Consider the following 23,268-nt stretch of genomic DNA (forward strand, 5'->3'; position numbering starts at 1 on the left):
TCTGTCTAGCACTACTTAAAGAAAATAAAAATCAACTCACCTCTTAAACTAATAGCTTCCTATTGACTTCCTTGACGGTTATGAGAACCGGTCAGCGCAGCGTCCACTTTCTCTGCGCTGTGTTGGGCCTAACCTATACATGGACAACGCATTCAATCCCTTTTTGTATGTCTTTCTTTTAGGGTATTTTAAAGTTTACAAGGTTACATATGCCAATTGCCTCAAGCAGGGCCTGTGAATGGTGCATAGGAAGCACGTGGTGTCATTTAAGTGGGTTTTATGGCCTGGAAGAGCTGACAAACCTTCGATATATACACATCATATATAATCTTAACTGTCCGGAATCGCAGCTGCCTGCTTCCCCTTATCGGAGGAAGAAAGGGCTTTGTGGCAGTGAGGATGCAGTACCTTTCTTTGGACTGTGTAGTCGAGTGGTGCGGAGGACTGAGAGCTGTTGCAGTAAGTTGGTTTTTACTTTGCCTACAGGCCTGCGCGCTGTGCCGTTAGCTCACTGAACTGCGTAGTTTTTGTTGTATATATATTGTAACTGAATGTGTGACTGTTAAACAGATTAGAGCCTAAATTGACGCTATGTACTAATTCGCAGTATTTAGTATTTAGTATTTATGAAACTGTGCCATATTTTTAAGCACCCGGAAAAATGATTGTTTTCACACGTTTTATTGTATCTTTGCTCTTTTTTAATATTCAAAAAGTGTCTCGTACGGATATATCGATCACTGATATTTTGTGTTAAGGAGCCACGTTTTAAACCATTATTAGCCTTTTATTTGAAGGCTGTTGCATTTTATTCTTGGCAAATAACAGAATATAGGCCTACGCACATTTTCATGCGGTGGATGTGATTTGATTCAACAGTTTTCTTCTTAATGTCAGAGTGAGAAAATAATATATATATATATATATATATATATGTGTGTGTGTGTGTGTGTGTGTGTGTGTGTGTGTGTGTGTGTGTGTGTGAGAGAGAGAGAGAGAGAGAGAGAGAGAGAGAGAGAGAGAGAGAGAGAGAGAGAGAGAGAAAGGTGACTGTGAGGAAAATGCAAAGTTCAGGCAGAACTATCAAAAATAATCTGGCGTCCCGTCTCACTAACCACTACACCCTCTCTCTCCCTCTCATTTCCAATATCCCCCTCGTACTCTTACCTTTAGAAATTCTAAATAAAAGCGCCGTGGTTTCAGACGCTTGGATGGAAGAAAATGCGCTTTTTTGAAAATATACACAACGTTTCGAAGCATATTTTGTGACATTTGTTCTGTGCTGTTCTGTGTTGTGCTAAAAGGTGGCTCTGATGGTTAAAAGAATGCATTAGTCCACAAAAAGAGGCTTATTAGTGCAAAACCACCTGACTACCATGACTCGAAGTTACTGTTTGCACTCATCATCATATTGTTTTAGGGTCATGTCTGGGCCAAAGGAACAGGCTTGAGTCAAAGGCATTTTTGCAGTTCAAATATGCCATTATCCAAACTGAAATATTACGAAAGGCAGCACTAGTGTTAGCTCGAGGCGTGCATGTGCATGTTTTGCAGAAATGTGTTATCAGTCTTAAAACTATGTGATCTTATAACCTAAACGAGTTTCTGCTTTTCTTTAGGCTACATTATTTTAAAAACGTCCTAGAAAGTAGTTCAGCTTAGAAAAGCTGCTCAATGTGTGAAACTGCGAATGGATGAATCTAACAGTAAGACTTTTTGGGTGTGTTCAGCTATGCTGTTAGGCACAAGGTGAATCAGGAATTTACAGGCTGTAAATGCTGCATAATGTGAGAATTAAAAATCACAAAACAAAGTATTTGAGTCAGCTTTCTTCCAAATGAGGAGTTTCGAGGCTTTAGGTTGTGCACAAATGCACTGAAGGCTGACCACTTACCGCATCTCTCCAGTCCTGGCTTTACAAACCTATTTTTAATATTTTCTTTATGTGGAATACGTAAAGTCTGTCCTGGTTTGCTTTCAGGTGTGCAAGGGAAAAATTATACACTTTCAATAGGGGGCACTGTATAACACGCTGCTGTGTGGGTGATACACTGCGGGGGCAACATGTCCAAGTCAGGGCATTGTTAGTTCCTCTTTCTTCTCATTATTATTTTTTATTTCCTCCTTTTTTCAAAAGCAATTTCGTTGCTCTTTTACGTAATACAGACATTTGTCATATCCCATTAACTCCCATAACTCTCGCACTAAAATGAAACAAAACAAAAGGAAAATATTTGTTTTCCTGCAGAAATGACTAGTAAATATATTTTTTCTTTTACAATAAATTAGAAACAAATATTAACGTGTGTTTTGCCACATTCATGGGGCTACAGGGCGCTTATTACAATCGAACTAATTTTACTCTCAGTACTTTTTAGTCACTTTGAATTAAAGACCTGGTTTAACCTCACAAAAACTAGGACAGACCTTTCCAAAAACACTCTTATAGCATCGCAATAAAAGTGAAATGGCACAAACATCCGTTTTCACTACCATGTTCTGAGCTGTCGTATTCCTTTCTTTGACCTGTGGAGCTGACATTGTCATCATTCAAACCTCGGAGGTCATTTCCGGGTGAACACAAACATCCTTTTGTCTGAGCCCAAATAAAAACCATAAAGTCCTATTACATCGGTTGTTTTGTTTAACTCAGCAAGAATTGATTTACAATGTGAAGACAAACTAGTTGTTTTGTTTTTTTTTGAATTATCATTGACTCTCCGCCATAATTCCACAGCGCTCTGGAAGTCCTGGGATTTCTATTCTTAGAAAATTTGCCCAAGGAAATACCAAAATGGTTGTAAATTTACTTTTACTGTCTGAAAATGACCCGTCCTAAATTTTCGCCCTCGGTCCCAGTTCTGCAGCAGCCCTACACATGTCAGAGCTTTTCTAGGACAGCCTCGCTTAAGTAGATAGCAGAGGATATGAGAGGCAAAGGGACGGACTGACGGGTCATTAGGAAAAAAGGAAACACATGCAAACAGTTTCTTTCTGTATTTGAACTTTGAGTGATTTACTGTAGGAAACACGAAGGGAATCATTATAATGAAATACATTTGTGGCTTTCGATTGTATTATATAATCTCCTTTTCATATTTGTATGTGGCCAATTTATATATTTAGATTTATTTTTAGATTATACAGTGGCTTTTTAAAATTGGAGCAAAAAACCGGAAATATGGTACGGACACCGCATATGTTTATGCCATCTTCAAATGCGTGACAAATAGGTTGCTTCGTTAATTTAGAGAACACTGAGTAACATTTTCTTTCTATTCTTTTTTTTTTTTTTTTTTTTGAGGGGGGGGGGTGTCTAATACATGTTTTAAAAATAAAATATTAATTGAACAAATTATAAAGCTAATTTCTTCCTCGAGAATTTTATTTTTGCAGTTTGGGTGCAAAAATTCATTTTGTCACTTAATGAGGACATTTTTTATGGACCTTTATGAACCATTTTGTCATGATTACCCTTTTAATTCTTTTCGTTCTTTCTCTCTATTTTTCAGGCATTTCAACGAGCCAACGTGAGTGAGACTGCGGATTTAATAGTAAGTGTTACGCATTGCCCCACGCTTATCTGCCTACCTTTATTTGAGAGTAAAGCTTGTCTGGCGGAGTTGCTTTTTCAATGACAGCAACCACCTTAATATCTGCACTTCCACTTAATTTATCCAGACACTCTGGCGTTATGTTCTGTGTCTCGTTTCTTACGATTTCCAACATTGGACGCCTAAACAAAAACTTAAGATGGAATTACCATCCTATCCTCTCAACTTCTTCCAGTGCCAGTTAGCCGGATTTAACTGCGCAGTGAGTCTTATGAACCACATCATTGCTTCGAAACCAACCAACTGTTTATAGGAGGAATCTGGTTTCTGAAACCGCCTCTGCTCCCTTGGCTGCTGCTTTTTAAAGAGTATTCATATCCAACTAGTCTCCAGTCTGTCTGCACTTCATTAAAACTTTTTATTTTAACTGGACGATACAGCTTAGCGTTATTACACCTGGGGAGAGTAAACGTGGAAAGGCTATTAGGTTAAGAGTTTGATTAAAAGCGCATCGTAACCGTTTTCATCAGGGAGCACAATATTGCTGCACTGTCTGCATCCAGGTCAGGTACTCGGCCACCAAATTAAAAAAAAGAAAAAAGAAAAAGAGCAGCACTGCGTGGACAGAACGACCTCCACATAGTTTTGCACAGATTTATTTTGTTTACATATGTACATGTGTGAACACGCTTGTAAGGCTGTTATTTTGCAGGGGAGGAAAAGGGAAAGCTTAATTTCTCAAATGAACAAATGAAACATCAAATTAGTCTGCCTGAGGGCCTCATTTTTTGTACTTCTACATTATAACTAGTTATTGAACTAGGTGCACGATCTGAAAGCCATTTGTGGGGAGAAAGAATTCATTGCTGTCTCTCCATCAATAATCCTTGGCAGTGAACTATTGGAACCAGTCAAACGCGAGGGGTGAAACGCGGGTCAGGCTGTCTAACTAATATTAAAATGCGTCCGCCAGAGCGCATGGGGCGAGAGGGAGTAGGTGGTGTGTATGTAGCTCCTTTCACACTGGTTGTGTGCACGACAAACAGCATGTCTTTTGATGAGAATATGAAAAAAATCCAAATGAATATGAGTTAGATTTTTTTGTTACCACTTCTCGGGAGTTCACTGTGTGTGTTGGGGCGGGAGGCTTTGTTAATCAATTTTAAAAAATCAAATTGATGCGCGGGATGCTGGCGGAGAAATATGTAGATTGAGATGTTTTTTGACAGTGTTTGAAGCACCCTGTGCATCACCGCTCTAATCAATTCCATTGATTCACAATCTGAGCATGTTTGCTGTTTTTAATAACCCCGAAACAGGTCACATGTCTGATATTGCATTTTTCATCCGAGGCTTTTCTCATTAGCTTCCAGAGTGGCAGCAAGAAAGGTTACCGAGCGGTCAGTATGGTAATAGCAAGCAGAAGAAATGGTTGGGAACAATAGAAACTTATTTTTCATGTGTGCTGTCACGCCGTCCCTTTGTATCCTTCGTGTTTGTAGCTGAATATTCATATAGGAGGCACCTCAAAGGCAGAGGCTGAATGTTGAGAAAAGAGACCCTTTCTGTTCTCTGCGTACGGCGTCTTTATGCTTTGTGTGTGTGTGTGTGTGTGTGTGTGTGCGTGTGTGTGTGTGTGTGTGTGTGTGTGTGTGTGTGTGTGTGTGTGTGTGTGTGTGTGTGTGTGTGTGTGTAGGCATACGTGTGCACTCACGGATATTTTATTTTTAGAGAAAGGACCTAAAATGTGTGTTTTCCCTTGCTTGTAGATGTATCCATAGCAGGAGTGGGGTTGTTTGTGGCTTTGCTTCTTGAATCCTGATAAACAGAATCCGCTTTGACGCACGCTTTCTGTGGTATTTCCACTCTGATGCTTCTTGTGACACGACTGTGAAATGCACGATAACCTGCTTGCCACAGATATTTGCCCGGCAGATGACCTTTTACAGTGTCTAACCTAAAACACATTAGTTGTCTATATGTATACCCTGTAGAACCGAATTTGTGTGAAGTACAAGCAGTCGCAAATACGTCTCTACAGGAATACATGGGCAACTGAAATACCACGCCAGTCGATGAATTGTTCTGCATCTGCTTCCCTTCACGTCTCTCTGGCATTTTTTTCTTCCTGCTTTTGCATATACAAGCATCAACGATGATACATACAGCCTGCATCCACCCCATCCACGGGCTCTGGCAGTGCAATAACGCTGTCACAAAGTGTATTCATAGCTCAGACAGCCACAGATTGTGTAGGTAGGCCACAGAGAACGTGCAGTGTGCGGCTACTACTGTGTCAGACCCTGTAAAACACGTTAGGAACCAGGGGTCGTTTAAAAGTGACTGATTTACGGCTTTTATTGCTCTATAAAACGCCTCTAACATCCTCACTAGGGGTAATAGAAATGTCGTGCGCATTCTTTACAAACAGTACAGCCGGAATTATGATAAGCAATTTCACGTCGTTTTTAACCGTATTATTTAACTGCTGCTGTGAAAATAGATGCTTAACTTGTAATGTGATGGTTTGAATGGAAATATATCATTGTATTATTATTATTATTATTATTATTATTATTATTATTATTATTATTATTATTATTATTATTATTATTATTATTATTATTATTATTATTATTATTATTATTACTCTCCACCTGAAGACATATATGTGAAACATGGGGGTGTTGAGGTGATAGGGAGGTTAACTTCACTCTGTCTGCCTACAGCTGACTCTGAGAAAACAATGGGAAGCTTCCAGCACATGACAAGTTTATACACCCAGGCAGTATCAGTTTACAATAAAACAACAGACCACCAGTGCTGTATGCCTTGGCTCATGGTCATGCTTCAGCCAGGGTTAGCATGCAACATTTTCAGGGTGGATTTGCCTAAAGGCTGCTGAACAAAAGAAAATGTTGTAATACTTTCAGTGTTTGTATTTTACTGTTTAAATTCTAGTTTGAAGCATTGCGTAACCATGTTTGTTTACTAATCATCGGGATGTTGCATTCTGCAGTTCTTCTTCAGCACTTCTTGTAGTTTCAATGGCCTGTCTCATCTGCCTAACAGTGTTGTTTTTCCTCACATAGATGCTGTTCATTGATTGTTCCTGCGCTTTTATTTGGGCCATTACAAAGCTCAGAAACATGTGCACCAGGTAACAGATAAGGGCTTTTTCAAGCTGTAAAACTGCAGTCAGAAGAAGAGGGAATTAGCACCACTCAAGATCACAAGGACTGGTGGCTGATTTCTATTTACACGTGTCATGAATTGCTATCCTGCATTTAGGACAGATGTTCACTTAGTCAAGAGTGTGTACAGCAGACTCTCTTGTCTGCAGCAACTTCACAGTGACACAATACTGGTCCTGCAGTTAAATCAGCAGCTCATTACACCCTCTGCTCTGTGACATAATAGTGATGTAGTTTCACTGCTGGCTGGTTTGTGAGCTCCTGGTGAATGCTTCTCTGCAGGGTTGTGTGCCCCTGATCTGTGACATCATATTAGTGATATTATGTAAGTTTGATCAGTTGGATGTTTGACGCCTGCTTAGCCCACATTTGTGTTGCAGTTTTGTTGTGTCTATGACATTTTCGTCTGTGGCATGTCAGGGTTTATATTCAAATTTGGATTTATGCAATGTTTTGTTTTCTATGGTTGCTTTGTTGTGTTGTGCCTTATGGAAGCAAAGGTTAGAGATTAAAAGAGTTTAGCTTTGTCTTTCTGTAGGATAGAATAGAAGCACCATGGATGCACTCTTAAAATCTTTTATGTTGTAAAGCATTTTGCAGCTTTTGTTCCAACAGATTTTGGCTACTGTGACTTTAAAGCAGCAACCTCAGATACAGAATCCTTCTGTAATTCAGTCCCAGTCTTAATGCTATATACTGGGATATTCATAACTGAGCCATTTGTATCTTTTAAATCTTTTTTGTTATATTTTGTAATTTTGTAATATACTGTATTATTTAATTTAGTTTAGTTAGTTACTGTTCTTACTGTCTTGGAGCTACTGTGGCCACATAATTTCCGCAGGGATTAATAAAGCATTCTGATTCTGATTATTCTTACCAATTTTCATTTAAAAGCTGAAAAAATCCATACAAGTGTGTAGTTTTAAAGAAATTAATATGGATTCGAAATAGATAGACCAAAATTTCTCATTGTTGAAGAACCTGCCACTGAGGCAGATTGTTTCTCTCTGTCCACTTCTGTCCAGCACCACAAATGATCAGTCTTCATCTCCTCAAAAGCTGGAGACCATTCACCTCTCCACCTCTCCACTGACCTACCTATGTTACTGCTGAAATGTTTTATAGGAGAGAAAGAAAGAAAGAAAGAAAGAAAGAAAGAAAGAAAGAAAGAAAGAAAGAAAGAAAGAAAGAAAGAAAGAAAGAAAGAAAGAAAGAAAGAATTTATGTGACACAACCCTGGGCTGTGTCACAGCTGAAGCTTTGTTGTCAGAGACAGTCTTTGTTAATCAGGTGTTATAACTAACACAATGACTGGTTTGTTGTTGCACCTCATCCTTGTCCCTTTGAATAATTGAGACCACTGTATTTGCCTGTTATATTTTTTCCTTGGTCAGCAACTAGCTACTAGTTTTGTCCCCAAGATCAATTGCCTTGGTAACGCAGCCAGAGAGAGAGAGAGAGAGAAAGAGAGAAAGAGAGAGAGAGCGAGAGAGAAAGATTTGTGCCCACAATGGCGACTGTAGGTATGCTAAATACCTCTGGTTCCTTATCCGGGAACTACCTCTTACCCTGCTATTGGGCCATTGGGTCACGTGGTAAAAGTAACTTTACAGGGCTGCTCGCAAGTAGGAGGGCTTTATGGAGCAGAAAAACGACAAAGCTAGAAAAATTATTTTCCACTCCAGAAATTAATGATCATGAGCTCGTATTTGATGGAGTCTAACTACATTGATCCGAAATTTCCTCCATGCGAGGAATATTCGCAAAATAACTACATCCCCGAGCATAGTCCAGAATATTACAGCCGCGCAAGGGACACTGGCTACCAGCATCACCATCAGGAGTTATATCCTCCGCGGGCGAGCTACCAAGAGCGCCAGTTTAACTGTGCAAGCATCCCTGAACCTGACACGCCAAGGGGACATGGAATACCCCATTCTGCGCATCTACTGACAGGGAAAGGGCAACCTGCTTCATGTGAAACCCCACAGTTGTCCATGTCCCCCGCCACCCCACCGGCCGCAACCTCCGCCTGCAACCAAGCTACCCCGGAGCATCCAAACAGCACAGCCTCCTCCAAACAGCCTGTGGTGTACCCATGGATGAAGAAAATTCACGTCAGCACTGGTAGGCAACTTGTGTGTTTATGTTCCCTGCACTCCTCATGCTCCTCTCTCCCCTTCCCTCCCTTTATCAGTCCCTCTGACTCCCATCTCGTTGCCAGCCCCTGCTCCGATAGCAGGGAAGCCTTTGAAATGGCACAATTGAGGCGGATTTACGACTCGGCATTGGTAATTACACCCACCATAAATTTTATAGCCGAGGTATACTCAGGGCAGCCGTATCACCATGTGGCTTCTGCTGTTATGTATTGCGCGATGGAGAGAGGGGGAGAAATGAATAAGAAAAAAATCTGAGCTTTGTAATCTTGCATTAATAATTTAGCTCATAGTTGGATGTGAGTGTCCTCTCATTACGCTGAGAAGTTCTTAACTTCCCATTTAAATTTCTCAAACAGCTAAACATTCATAACCAATAAATCTTTCCAGCCATATCTCAGTTGAGGCCATTCTTGTTTACCCCTCCTTTCCTCCGTTCTCTGTCTCCCTTTCTCTCCTCTTCTCCTTCTTCCAGTGAACTCTGGTTACAATGGGACGGAGCCCAAGCGGTCTAGGACAGCATACACCCGGCAGCAAGTCTTAGAATTGGAGAAGGAATTCCACTATAACCGATATTTAACTCGGCGGAGGCGCATCGAGATCGCACACACCCTGGTTCTCTCCGAGCGGCAGATTAAAATCTGGTTTCAAAACCGCAGGATGAAATGGAAAAAGGATCACAGGCTCCCGAACACCAAAGTGAGATCCTCCTCCTCTTCCTCCGGGTCCAACACAAGCTCAGCAGCCGGCGCTGTTGCCGCTGCCTCGGCCACTAACACCGGGGCCCCCGACGAACTTACCGGAGCTCAGCATGGCGAGGATATTACCAGGTTATAAAACCACGAACCATTACTGGGGGTAGAATAAGAACTGGTTATTTATAGAACACTTATATATTTTGTTTTCGTAGCTATCTTGTGCGGTTTCCTTTAAGTCCAAAGTTATATAAAATGCATGTTATATAGCATGGATTACTGCGAATACCGATGAATTATTTTTACGTGACACAGGGTTTAATTTATTTGAAGTTCAATTAAAATGATGTTTTTTATTAAAAAATGTTTTGAATGAAGGATGAAAAAGTAGAAAAAAATATACATTTTATCAAAATGTTATTGTGGGCCATTCTTTTGCCCTGCTGCCCAAGGTGAAATGCACAATCTATTTATTTCAAACAACACTGGAAGGAAATCACTATAATAATAGTTATTTTTGGTATATAAAAAAGAAAGCTGGAACACACCATTGATCTTGAACTTGTATGTTTAGGAGAATAACAATGTGTGAATTACCTCGTGTATTTCAGAAACAGGATTTTTCTTTTTCTTTTTCAATTTTTTGCAATTTAGTTTTGTAGTGTTGATGTTGTGTTTTAGACCGTTCAAAGCAGATTATTGTGAAATGCAATAAACGGAGTTTAGTGTACTTGTGCTAATCATATTGGTCAATAAAACAGTGAGTGTCTACTAGTTTTAAATACGTTTGTTCCAAGTTCATTTTAGGTAAGGTGAGGTCTGCTGTTGCAAATTGGAGGAGATCCTTAAAAGTGTACAGATGTGTGAATACTGGACATTTCACGAGGGAAACAAAAATCACTGTGTTTTTAAACTGTGTTTGTCAATCCTGCAGCTCCCTTTTTTGCGTGTTTATATTTGCAATGTGTACAGACACTGTGTGTGTGTGTGTGTGTGTGTGTGTGTGTGTGTGTGTGTGTGTGTGTGTGTGTGTGTGTGTGTGTGTGTGTGTGTGTGTGTGTGAGTGTGTGTGTGCGTGTTAAAGCTTCACTCATAATGGATTGAAGTTATTTCTGAAATATGAAAATGAAATAGTTTGCGCTGTGCAGTATACGTGCAACCTCATCAGTCTGAAGGGCATTCAATTAGACAAGCCACTGAGGCCCTCCAGTCCACACTGCACTGCCTCTGCCAGTGCTACAAAAGAAGCTACTCGCTTCCTTCGTCCTGACTTGAACACAAAGATGCATGCGTTTAATTTAGAGTACATTTGCAATGTGTTAGAGATTTTAGATTGTTGTGAAATTATTCATTTTGTAACAATAGTGGTTGCCCTGCTTTTCTATAGTCCTCTGCGCCATGCGACTGGGTTTTCAAATGTGAAATGAATAAAAAAAATAAAGTCGTGATCTGCCGATAGATTCAGTATAATGCGTCGTGTGGTCTTCGTTAAATATCTGAGTGAAGATGCTGATGAAGTACACTGGTTTACCTTTGGTTTTGTTTTTTAAACATTTTTTTTAAATGATCTAAAGCAGTGCCCTCTCCACAAAAAGGAATGCTGTTGTTTTCTTGTCTGCTCACTCTTTGACTCTTGCTTGTATAAACACTTTGGCTCATTTGTCTGCTGACTCCCCAGTGGGCAGTTTGCCTCCGTAGTATGCTGCAGCTCGCGAGACTGTAGAAACTTCAAAAACGGCGCTAAGGCGTCTCTGTGCAACGTCATCGTGCGACTTTCATCTGGCAGGGGGACCAACTCACTGCAGGACTCTTTGCTGCTGAAAACCTGCTGGACTGATGCAATAATTTGAAGAAAGTCTTTTTAACTGAATCATCAACTGAAGTGCCTGAAGTGCTTTCATTTTGTCTCCCATTTCCCCCCTTTTTCTTTTTCTTTTTTTTTTTTTTTTTTTGGGAAGAAGGATTTCGGTTTTAAAATGGCTTGAGTCCAAAGACGCGCAAGAATTTGATAGATTATTGAAATTGTGACATGAATAGGCCTTATAAAATGCCTCGCGTAGTGGGAGGCAAAAGAGCACAAAAGGATGAGGTATTTTCCATCATCAATCTTTCCCCATAGAGCTTTGTGCTCTGTTCTGGAAAACAGCTCTGACAACAACCAGTTTTGATCTTATCAAATATTATGTAGACGGGGTCGCATCCTATGCCACTTTTCTTTTTATTTGACTGCTTTTCCCACAAATGTGAAAGTTAAGTTGGACTTTAAGCTGGACCAAAGAGGTTCAAACCTACTTTTTGGACAGGGCTTTGGATAGGCAGTAGAATAGTGGTGAGACGGCGCTGAAAAATGAATCCAGAAGCCTTTATGTTGCTGGACAGATTAGAGAAATTAATGTGCTCGCCACAGTCCCAGCATCCCTCCAGCCTCTTTCTAGGCCCTGTCGCCTCCATGTCGCGAAGCTGAAAAGGTACTTTATTGAAGTTTGGGGGCGAAATGGTAGAAGGCCGAGTTCACCTCGGGGACACATTTTCTGTCCCATTAGGCTCATTTCAGTCTGGATGGCCGACCTCTCCAACCCTGTGACCCAACTCACTCTCTATACGTGTACCTTCTGTGTGCGCCCTCGCTGGTCCCCTTCGGCCTCGGCTTTCTTTTCTGCGTTGTGCCGATAGAGAGGCCTGCTGCGGGGGATCACTCAATGTGTTTCTTCTTTTGTTAATTTGGCGGGGTGGGGGCGACGACACTGGACAGGGCTGAACTCTCGGACGGTTCTCTTCCTTGCATCCAGCAGAATTGCAGGATTTCCACACAGACACCTTCTTCTTTAATTTAACAATCTTTCGATCTCCCGTGAAGTCGTTTCCAAATCAAAGTGGCAAAGTTTTGTGGTAACCTTTACTGCAGTTAATGGAGTGGCAACATACATATATAAATATTTTTTTAAGTCTGTCTGAGAAAAGAAGGAAAGGAAGAAATATTGTTTTGTATACGTATTTAAAAAGTTATTTTTTAAATTGAAATTATAAATAAGATGTAAACAAAACTACCCTTTTAGTTCCCTGAAGACCCCATACCCAAACAGAAGCATTTAAAAAGAGTGTCTCTTGATGCAGTCACATGACTCCTGTGTGGCTTAAGAGAATAGCTGGTCTCCGGTCAGCGCTTACATTCAGACGTGAGCTGCCAATTATAGATGTTTCTGACAGTACTGGGACAGTTGGTCATTTTGATTAGTTTATGGACAAAGACCTTCAAAAACCTTCAAACTTCCCATGGAGGCTCGGCACTTCCCCAAACTTGTATTTTTAGCCACATGCATTTTTTTCCCTGACACAGAGGAGAGCGAACTTCAGAACAGATTACTAATTAAGTTTTGTTAGAAGTAGAAGATGCTCGAAAATATAAGCGATGATGTCAACGCTTGAGATATTATTGATGGGGCAAATCACTACCCGCTTTTTTAAAAATGATATTCGAAAACTCTTATCCGGTTTTGCAGGCAGATTTCAGCGTGTTAGAGCGCTTTGATCTTTCTGGTGTGAACCAAATATTCAACGTTGATGGAAAAATATTCAACAGCCCGTCTTCCAGGATAAACAGTTGACACTGAAAGCCAAACTAATCTCACCGTCTGTCAGTTGTTTATGTGATAATTCATCCTCCTCATCGTGTCTGTACAGGTGCAGCTCGAATTACACTTCGAACAATGACGACATGTCCCTCTTTGTTTGAGCTCTTGTAACTGAAGATTTGCGTTAAATGGAATGAGAGTGTATGAGGCACAATTTGACTTAGCGTTGCCAGGGATTTAACTAATACACCTGTATTAGGCGTTGTCTGATTTATTATGGGAATAAACAAAACGTGCGGTTTAATATTATTGCTATTCAAACAAAAGGCCAGTCAGTCATAAATCAGTGTCACTCTGCTGCTTTTTGTTTTTTTAACTTTGTTCTTATACACAATGGAAACTTTTCCTCATAGCAACACAAATGTTTAACTGCATTAAATTTAACGATAGAAAATGAATCATCGCGTACACAAATATTTTCGTTTTCTCTTCTCACGTGATCCAAGAAAGAGCGTAAACTTCAAAGTAATACGGCCTTACCTGTGACAAGATCTACACGAATGGATAGCAGTTTAATTCTTTAAGTTTAGAATGAAGTATTTTTGGTTTCACTCCATTCAGCTTTTTAGGTCATGGTCTTTTTTGCCTTTATTATTTTGCCCCCGCCCCCCGGGCTGAATCTGAAGAATTCATTTGATATGAGTTATTGTTAAACTCACCGCCTTTCAGGGATCTGGTGCATTTTGTGTGTTTGAAGTTGAGTGTATAAATTCCTCAGTCTCTACTCAGCTAACTGGTTTCGTCTCTGACTTGAGACTCTTGAATCACACATGAATTTCAGCTCACATTGCACTGCTGCAGGCTGCATGTGCTTTACGAGCACCTCAGGCGAGGACTTTCTCTGTGAAGATATATGTATGAAAAAAGAAGAACTTTGCACACAAACACCAATCGAAATGTTTGAACAAACCCAAATATGAAACACGGAAGCGCCTGTGTTGTGACGCTTGCGCGCTTGATTGCCTGCTTTTGTTGTCTGCGCCGGGTTAAGTGCAAACTGTTTCAAACTCGTCCCAGGTGAGTGTCTTCTTCAGTCACTTTGGTTTGTCATAAAAGGTCCGGGCCGGTGCATTGTTATCCTGTAGTGTGTTTAAACGGCAGCCATGGCAGCTGCATAAAGGCTGAGAGTTGAAACAGGGGTCATGCTGCTATTTTCCAGGGATAGAGCGGCTGTCTCACATTGACCAGCAGTGGGTGTGTCATAAATCCGTAAATCTCTCTCCTATCCGTTCACTCAAGGGAGCAAATGCGTCGGCCTGGTGTGTGCGCGCATGCGTGGTGGAGGTAGAGTTTGATTAATTTACATAAAACTAGATTTTAAAAAGCCATCAGAAATGTTAAAAATGATTTAGTGTCGGCGCTGGAAAACATTTCAAGCAGGAGACGACGAAGCAGCTTGGACTGGTGTCCCACTGTAGAGTTGACATCGCACAGGAAATGATGGCCTGGATAAACTTACGAGTATACTTTCTGTCATCATAACGCCTCGCTGAGAAATATTTAATTAGCCCATTTGCTGCATCGTTGAGGACCTTCGAAATTACAGTCATTTTCTTCCGTTAGAGGTGTCACAAGGGGCCCAGACAGTCACTAGATTGAGTTATGATTATGTTATTCGCTTTTCATTAGCAAAAGTGTTCTGAATATGCGATCCTGAGACTATAGATCCATGATTATGCAGAAGTTTAGCGAAATGCGGTTTTTATTTGATTTGTTCTCTGAAAACGATTATCCGGTGTATTTGCGTGACCACCAGTTGCATATCATGCAGAACTTTGAGCACTTTGACAGCTGCTGCTGCTGCTGCAGTTTAACTTTGTGTGTACTGTATTTGATTGGATGTTAACGCGAAGGGTCAAATGACCTCTGTTATCTAAGATGCAGGACTTTAAAATAAACTATACAATAAGTAAACAAATAAATACCGCGTAAAGCATGTATATTTATCAATTAAAGGAAAAAACAACATAAAATGTCTTAGTAAGGTACTAGTCGCCGGAACAGATTCTATGCAACTTGGCATCGATCCTTCAATTCTCCTGAACGCTGCTGGAAAGATAAACCCAGTTTTTGATTTGAGGATGATGGTGCGGTGGAGGTCACTAAAATCTCCCATAGGTCTTCAGATGATTTGAGCTCTGATATGATAAAGTTTGAGTCAGACCATTCTCATACCCACTAAACCATTCAGTGACCTTGTGCCCAGTGGATGGGTGAGTGATCTTGTTGGAAGAGACCCCATTTGGGTAGAAATTGTTAATCAAAGGATAAAGATGATTACTTAGGACAACTTTTGCACACTTCCTTCTAAGCTAACAACTGGATCCAAACAATGTCAGTAAAATTTACCCCACAGCTTGAAGCCACCTGATCTTCTTACTGGAGGGGTTAACGTTCAGGTTTTCCCTTTAGGTTGTTCTGTATATAGGTTTAGATAGATAGATAGATAGATAGATAGATAGATAGATAGATAGATAGATAGATAGATAGATAGATAGATAGATAGATAGATAGATAGATAGATAGATAGATGATAGGCCTAAACACTCAAAAACAAGCAAAAATATTTTGAGTGTTATTTTAATTATTGCACTTTTAAATTGCACCTTTTCAGTACGGTACTGAGGTTTGTCTCTATTCTTCAGATTTACATCAGAGTTAGGCCCAAATTAATACTTCATGTTAATGCACATGCTTATAGGAAAGTCGGGACTAGTTTGGGAAATTGTCATTGTCTGTCTTTTACTCACTTATGAAGTGCAGTCTGCAAACTCTAGTCTTTTCATTTCACTCTGCATTGTTTACAGCAATATAGGGCACCGGGCCCATAAATCTTCTCCTTGCTCTGCCAAGACAGCGCCATTTGTATGCACCGTTTTAACCGACAGCATCCTCTGCCCATTAACGTCTTCTCCCCAGCTCTCTCTCAGTCTCCCTTTATCTGCGGAGCTCTGTCCCCTGGAAATACATTAACTGATCCGTGCTTCCTTTGTGCTTTGTGAGCTATTTATAGATTTTTTTTCTTATATGGAAGATATATATATATATATATGTGTGTGTGTGTGTGTGTGTGTGTGTGTGTGTGTGTGTGTGTGTGTGTGTGTGTGTGTGCACTTTCCCGCGTGCCCATATATATGGGGAAAGACAGAAAAGAAAAACGTAATTGTGTTGCATCTGCCGGATTTCACCGTTTGTGCGCAGCTGCGGATATTCTGCAGTACCATTTTCTGTCTGCGTTATTGTTGTGAAAAATAAAAGTTTATAGACAATTTCCTTGGTTGTTTGTGTCAGCAGGCGAAAGAGCGGAGAAGGTAAGGAGGAATTGTAAAAGGGTTGACACCCAGAGCGACCGGCGCGCTTTTGTGTGAGAGAGAAAAATGATTTATTGCCACTGAGGCGGTTCAAACAGAGTTCACGGAGAATTGTGGTGGAGGCGCGGAGGAGCTAAATTATGGTCTTGCTGAGCTAGTATATCATAGATTCTATCTCCAATTCAGAGAGTATGTTCAAGGGTGTGAGGTAAGGAAAACAAAACGAATTTAATTACTTTCCCCACTTTCAGTCAGTCCTGATGTACACTGCCTTATTCAGCTGATAATAACACTAATGCTGCTTTTACTACTAATAATAGATTTATTTATGCGTGAGACGAAAACACAAACATATGTCAGGGTTTTATCAGTTTATTTAGTTTTGCTGGCCCACATTTACCTCACAGTGGAAATGACAAATTTAACCTTTAGCCAATTTAAATTTAAGTACTAAACCTTTCCACAGACTTTATTTAACTGGCTACAATTCAAAAGGGCGGAAAAGAAATATCAACACTGTAGTTTTTAGTGTCAACAAACATTTTTAATGCCTCAGCAGTCAAATTGAAATTATATTAATGTTGTAAGCATTGTGCTATGGCAGCAGTTGTTTCGTGTCCTTGATTTCATATAAAATATTTCATTACGTAAAAATAAATTCAACTAATAAAATAAAATAAAAATAAAAAATCTCAGGATGTGACACCACTCTAAAGGTTCAGGTAAAACATCGGTGATAGTGGCAGCAGGGGTGAAACGGAGAAGGAGGAAGGCTCCTCTCTTTCCACGCAAACCCTGAGTGCATAATCCATCACCTCTGAGACATCTAAAGAGGGTTTTCTCGACAGCTTTGCAGCTTTGTACTGAAACACCAGAAGGAGCTTACATCCAAAACATGGTTCAGCTAAGATTAATACTGGCTTGGAATATTCAGTATAGTCTCCCAAACCTTCTCATTTAGAACATGTTTTAGGGAGCACTATTTATAATTTTGTGATAGATTCATTATTCTCGTTATGTGGCCGTTTTGCATAAAATTGCGCATTGCTGGAATTAAACAAACACGTTTTATGAGTTCTTTTTCCCTACAGTATAACTCAGTTAGGCCACAATTGATGTAGCTTTTATACCAAATAACTTCTCCTAGAAAAAAATATTTATTATGGGTTTTAAAATGAAGTTGAAAAATTCATATTTTATTTAGGTGTTTTACGCCTTCATAGCTAAGTCCCAGTTGTCTTGGATGTTTGACACTGTGGCTGCAAATAGGCGCGCAAGAGCCTTTAACTGAGCATCTCATGTTTGGGTTCACGCCTTCGTGCAGAAGGAGGAATTTAATTCCTCCAAAAGATGTCCATAGTGTTTGAGTGTTGCCTCCTGGAGCCACCGTCAGTGGACTCGATGCTGTACAGTGATGCCTGATTAATGCAAATGCGTTGAATTGTCCTGTAGAAAAAAAACATCTTTGACGATTGCCTCCTTTGTCTTTGTGTGGCAATGACTGTCATGTCTTTGTTTGACCACTCCCAGTGAATCCCATTAAGCCAAAGCTACACTGTTATAAACACACGCTCTGTGTGTTTATAAAACCCGCCGATTTATAATAGGTATTTAAATGCGTTTCAGACTAAGTTATCCAAAATAAGCGTAATGATTTCGTTTTACAGACTTGAAACAGATTTACTCCAGTTAGTGCCCCTAGTAGAATGAAAATACGCGAATAAGCACCATTATTTATAATAGCGTTTGACTGGGGAAAAAACAAACAAACAAACAAGCAAACAAGGAGCGCAATTTCTTTTTTAATAATTTTACACCTAGAAAAGCTTCAGCAGAATAATGAGCTGTGATCTATAACCAGTTATTAACCATCTCTTATTCCACCTCACAGACGCGTATTGTAGCGCAGAGGAAAAAAATCCTCGCATCGTATTTGTTCAAACCTACCACCAAAAAGTTCAGGATGTGTGGCTGCGAGCGGCGGTTCCTTCAAAAATAAAACGAGAAAATGAGTCCTGTCAAAAGAGTAACAATATTACAAGAAATCTGCGCCCAGTTTCTAATGAAATGCTCCTCACCGCGCGTGTAAGCTTTGTCTGTCTCCCCCCCTTTCTCCTAATGTTTGTTTCTCCGTTTAAACACATCTCCCTCTTTCTCTTACACTGATTACACAGTCGTTTGGCGTCTTTTCATATTCCATTATATATATTTTTAATATCCTAGGTAAAGAAATGCAGGCTGCTCATAGAAATGTCTGAAGAAATATGGCAGAAGCTTCCTCTGGGTTCCAAGTTGCCGGCGGATTACTTTCCAACTCCAAAGCTCCGTCATTGGAGGACTGCCACACGTGACCACGGCGCCCTTCTGGTAAATATTATTCAATTGTTCCAAATGGTTACTCAAAGTGCACTTTCCCGCGTGCCTTTTTACATTCAGGTTAATTGTGATCGAATATTAGATAGACACACGTCCTCGCCTTTTACTGCTGTTGAGGGACTCCTGGTTTTATTTGAAACAGTTTGATGAGCTGGGTCCATGGACCCCCAACAGTTTGCCCTCCCACTGCAGCTGCATGGCAACAGTTTTGCTATGAGCTCTGGACAGGTGCCAAAATTAAGCGCGGGATACAATGAAGGAGGAGGAGGAGGCCAAGAAGCAGAACTTAATCAGCAAAACATGACCTCCTCTTCTCGTGTCAGTTCCAGGTTGAACCCAGATGAACAATCTGAGTGCCCACTGGAGCCCGTGGTTCACTGCCATGGCAAGGGCAAGCTGGACATCAAGAGCAGGAGCTGCAGTCTACTCACCATCTGCCGCTCAGAAGTAATTTTTCCCTGGATGAATCCACGGACCACTGGCTCTGAACAGTCTGGTAACTGGTTTTGTTCATTATCTGTGCCTTTTTAAAGCTGACACTGAGTGTTCAAAATATTTGTGACACAAGAAGCTTCATTAGGCTCTTTACAAACACGTTTTTCCCTCTTTTTAAATGTTTCTTTTTTTCGACTGATATGTAACTCAAACACTCACTGTCTTTGTTACCTTTCTTTGGAAGCAGAACAGCTACAGCAAAGTAACTTTTCAAGCGTGGTCAAAGTCATCTGCTTGATCACACTTAAGAGAACTTTGTTCTAATGTGAGCGCTCTTTCTGCTTTGTCAATGAATGAGTGCTGGTGTTACTGAACAGTTAACCAAATGCCACTGTCATGCTCACAGCATACGGGGCTGTTTTTCCAGTCCTGCAGGCAAAGTGATGTTCCAAACAGACAAGCTGCAGCACAAATGCTGCACAAACACTTCTTTTAATCCACAAAAAAAAAAAGAAAAAATCAGCACTCTGCGATCTGTCATCTCTTGACACGGTCTCAAAATGGATTGTATCAGTTCATTAATTCTATCACATCACGACTATAGAGGCGAGTGTGTTTATTTTGAGAGCAAAATCTCCATATATTTAAAAAAAAAGAGAGAGAGAAAAACTTTTTGATTTTTTTTAATTTAATGTTGTAATCATGCTGGGTTTTTTTCTTTCTTTTTAAATCTTTGAAATAGTTAAACTTTGCTGTGTCGACATGCTGACATATAACAAGGAAGCAGTCCTCCAGTGCGGCAGATTATTGTTATATAGTTTTCACTATAGGTCTTATTAAGTATCCATTAACCCTGGCTTTGTTACATTATTATCAACAGAGCCTGGTGCTGCTCATATACATGTCAAATTGAATCCCTAATGGTGGTTATTTTCAGTGGTGGTCCCAAGGTACCTTTTAAGTGACTGAGATGAGGATTTGACAGGTCTGCTTCCGTGTGTAGCTCTGATTAATGTGTTCTGTCAGGCAGCCGTAGTGGCGTCAGATGTTTCCCCCAGACTGCTTCTTCGGGAGGTAACTTTCCCTGAACACATGACACAGTAGACAGCCAGTCTTGTATAGCGTCTCAACCGTGACTGAATGTGCAGGAAGAGCTGAGGGCTCTTACTTGGTCACAGGTTGATTGTCTGAGGATTAACACGGGCCTCCCTGGCACTTGAAGTCTTCCATGTGCAGGTTATACATTTCAGGATAGAACTGTTAGATGTTTTCCTTTTAACACCCTCTCTTCTTTATGTGCTTCCTCCATCATCAGTCAGCAGTGGCATGGCAGCTGGTCTATCAGGTAGAGGAAGGCAAAGTGTGAAGAGGGAGAGGACAGCCTTTACCAACAACCAGCTGCTGGAGCTGGAGAAGGAGTTCCACTTCAGCCCTTACCTGTGTCGTCCTAGGAGGCTGGAGATGGCTGCTGGGCTCCAGCTCACTGATCGTCAGGTTAAGATCTGGTTTCAAAACCGCAGGATGAGGTACAAGAAGGAGCAGAAGTATGGAAAGATGACAAGTTTATCTCAGTTGGCCACCTGCAACCTGTCCCCCAGCTCAACCTCCTTTGCAGACCACCTGAATTTTCCAGATGCAAACATTGTTAGAACTTCCTCCTCCTCAGACTTGCACGCCTCTCTATTTGGCTCTTTCAGCAACAGCAATAGTGGTCAGTATATTCAGCCATCAGACCTGGCCCATTTGAACTGCATACTTCCATCTGTTGCAAATGGTCCATCGGCCTCCTTTACGGGCATAGATAGTCATCACCATGCTGGCATTTCAAAGTGGCCCTAGGGCCCCATAATGGCCAACTCCTCCTGTGCTCATCAAAATCTCAATATGATACATCTACTTTCACTTACTTATGAAAGACTGGAGGATGAGTCTGATCAGCAGGGTTGAAGTTCCCTCAACACACCCTTTCAGCATTCATGGAACATTTTAATTAAACCATATGAACACATCTTAATTAAAGGAAACCTACAGCGATATCTTTTGTGTTTCTCAAACACAGTGACTGAAGACTGCAGGGCCTCAAACTTGCTGTGCTTTTTGTACATACACACAGCATGCACAAGACATGAAGTAATAATTACATGTTTTTGTTCTGTAATCTTACGCGTGTATTGCGCATGGTTAATGCATGCATGATGTAGACTTTTGAGTGAGTTTTCCATTGCCTTCCTGTTGTCAGACAATTGCTAAGTGGTTGTCATTTTCTAAGTGTTACATTAGGATTTTTGTTTTCATCTAAATAGCAGGTTGTGTGAAATATTAGTAAGTGTTAAATGGGCAAATTAATGTTCGTTTTGAATGATGTTATATTTTTGTTAAAACTATTAAATGATACGGCAAGTCTTTGATACTTCTATTGATTAATTGAGATGTCACCTACTGTACAGGCTTAATAAATGAATGTGGGAAAACTGTAGCTCTTGTGCAATGTTTACCCTATTCATCGCTGATTAGACTTACATTTTTTTTTCTCCAGCAGTATTTTTATGATTAAAGATTCCTGGATTAGATCCCAAATGTAATCAAATTAAGGCGTGCTTTAGATTCACTGAAAACTCCGTAGTATTGTGCATTCATGTTGCACAGTCCCGCCACATAAGCCTCTCCCTCACTTCTGCCTATGAGTTCCCCACCATTAATCACTGAGACAAGGCAGTCTTTCCAGCACTCCAACCACAAGCTCTGAACCCATTGGGCACCATGACAAGATCTCTTGCCTCCTCCTTCCCAGCCTTTGCCTTTTCAATAGCCAAATTGTAGTGCTGCAAGTTGGGGCTGGCCTCCCACTCAGGGGGCATGTTAGTTGTGTAGCGTAGAAGCCCTTCCAACATCCTATAGGGCTGCACCAGAGACCAGTGGCATTCAGTCACTTATGACAACATATTATCTTAAAGAACAATGAGAAGACTTCTTTTTTAAATGGCGTTGACTGTGTCACTGTGACATTTGGATTCTGAAATGTAAACAGAGTCATGGAAGGGTTATTTTTAATCATCTATTTTTGATTTTAAAATTGGGGGGGAGGGCGTTATGCACGCATTTGATAGAAGTGGGTCACATGTTCTCCTGAATCTCCAGAGTTTATCAGATAGATTGCAACTTCCAAAGGAGCAATTCCTGTCTTATTCTTGATAACGTGAGGCCTGGTGTCGATACTGCGCACGAGTTATAAGCATGCTATGTGATGTATAAGAGTTGTGTTGCTGTAAATGAGCTATCACAGATGACCACTGACAGCTATGAAATGGGGGGGTAACAAGGAAGTTGATCCCCTAGTTGTTCTGGATGGAATGCCTTCCTGCTCCTAATTCATCGCTTCATCAGCTGGCATTTGGTAAATATTTGACACCATTTGCAGCACGCCTCAGTAGGTGTCAGGGGAGTTATATAGCACCTATAAGTCTATGAACATTTCGATCTAAATAAAGCCACGTCCACACCACATCTGTAGAGAAGAGGTGGTGACAGCTGGGTAATTTAGGAGAAATATAATAAAGGGCAAAAGAGAGAAAGACACATGGCAAGAAAAGTTCTCCTCGAAAAAATATGTTCATTTACAAAGAGGCAGGAAGAGGGGAGGGGAGTGTAAGGAAGAAGAAGCAGACAGCGCTGGATTCCTGAAATTCTTCCATATGCTGGGTGATTTATGATTTTAACAGTGCTGAGGTTCAATGGGACTTTTACCTCTGGTTCCTCTACATGATCTTTTTCCAGCCACTGAAAGCTGGAGGATCCACACACTGAAGTGCAGTAATTCTGTGGATGAGGTCAAGGAGGAGGGGGGGTCCCCAAGGGTCAAAGAAAGCCTCCCCCAAGGGCCCCAGTGCAAGGGCGAACAGACTGCTTCCA

At 40.7% G+C, this 23,268-nt stretch overlaps 2 protein-coding genes across 3 annotated transcripts; both read left to right on the top strand.

Moving 5' to 3' along the window:
* The first annotated feature begins 7,922 nt into the window (after positions 1 to 7,922).
* On the top strand, positions 7,923 to 19,311 carry hoxc4a (homeobox C4a). 2 transcript variants are annotated; one of them, XM_026154913.1, is made up of 4 exons: positions 7,923 to 8,878; positions 9,386 to 9,740; positions 18,772 to 18,915; positions 19,248 to 19,311. In XM_026154913.1, exons 1-3 carry the CDS (start codon positions 8,443 to 8,445, stop codon positions 18,773 to 18,775), a joined length of 795 nt encoding a protein of 264 aa, XP_026010698.1. In that variant the 5' UTR covers positions 7,923 to 8,442; the 3' UTR covers positions 18,776 to 18,915; positions 19,248 to 19,311. The 2 variants fall into 2 exon arrangements, with proteins under 2 accessions (XP_026010698.1, XP_026010697.1); XM_026154912.1 differs by lacking the exons at positions 18,772 to 18,915; positions 19,248 to 19,311 and having other exon boundaries at positions 9,386 to 9,972.
* On the top strand, positions 18,940 to 21,835 carry LOC113013764 (homeobox protein HOX3-like). Its single transcript, XM_026154909.1, has 2 exons — positions 18,940 to 19,420; positions 20,675 to 21,835. The coding sequence occupies exons 1-2, from the start codon at positions 19,084 to 19,086 to the stop codon at positions 21,196 to 21,198; spliced, it is 861 nt and encodes a 286-aa protein (XP_026010694.1). The 5' UTR covers positions 18,940 to 19,083; the 3' UTR covers positions 21,199 to 21,835.
* Positions 21,836 to 23,268: the final 1,433 nt, after the last annotated feature.

Source organism: Astatotilapia calliptera, chromosome 20, assembly GCF_900246225.1.
Source record: "Astatotilapia calliptera chromosome 20, fAstCal1.2, whole genome shotgun sequence".
Taxonomy (NCBI): domain Eukaryota; kingdom Metazoa; phylum Chordata; class Actinopteri; order Cichliformes; family Cichlidae; genus Astatotilapia; species Astatotilapia calliptera.

Coding starts and splice junctions, on each gene's coding strand:
- hoxc4a (XM_026154912.1), top strand. CDS start 8,443: ATGATCATGAGCTCGTATTTGATGGAGTCTAACTACATTGATCCGAAA. Junction 8,879..9,385: donor GAAAATTCACGTCAGCACTG/GTAGGCAACTTG, acceptor TCCTTCTTCCAG/TGAACTCTGGTTACAATGGG.
- LOC113013764 (XM_026154909.1), top strand. CDS start 19,084: ATGGACCCCCAACAGTTTGCCCTCCCACTGCAGCTGCATGGCAACAGT. Junction 19,421..20,674: donor CACTGGCTCTGAACAGTCTG/GTAACTGGTTTT, acceptor CTCCATCATCAG/TCAGCAGTGGCATGGCAGCT.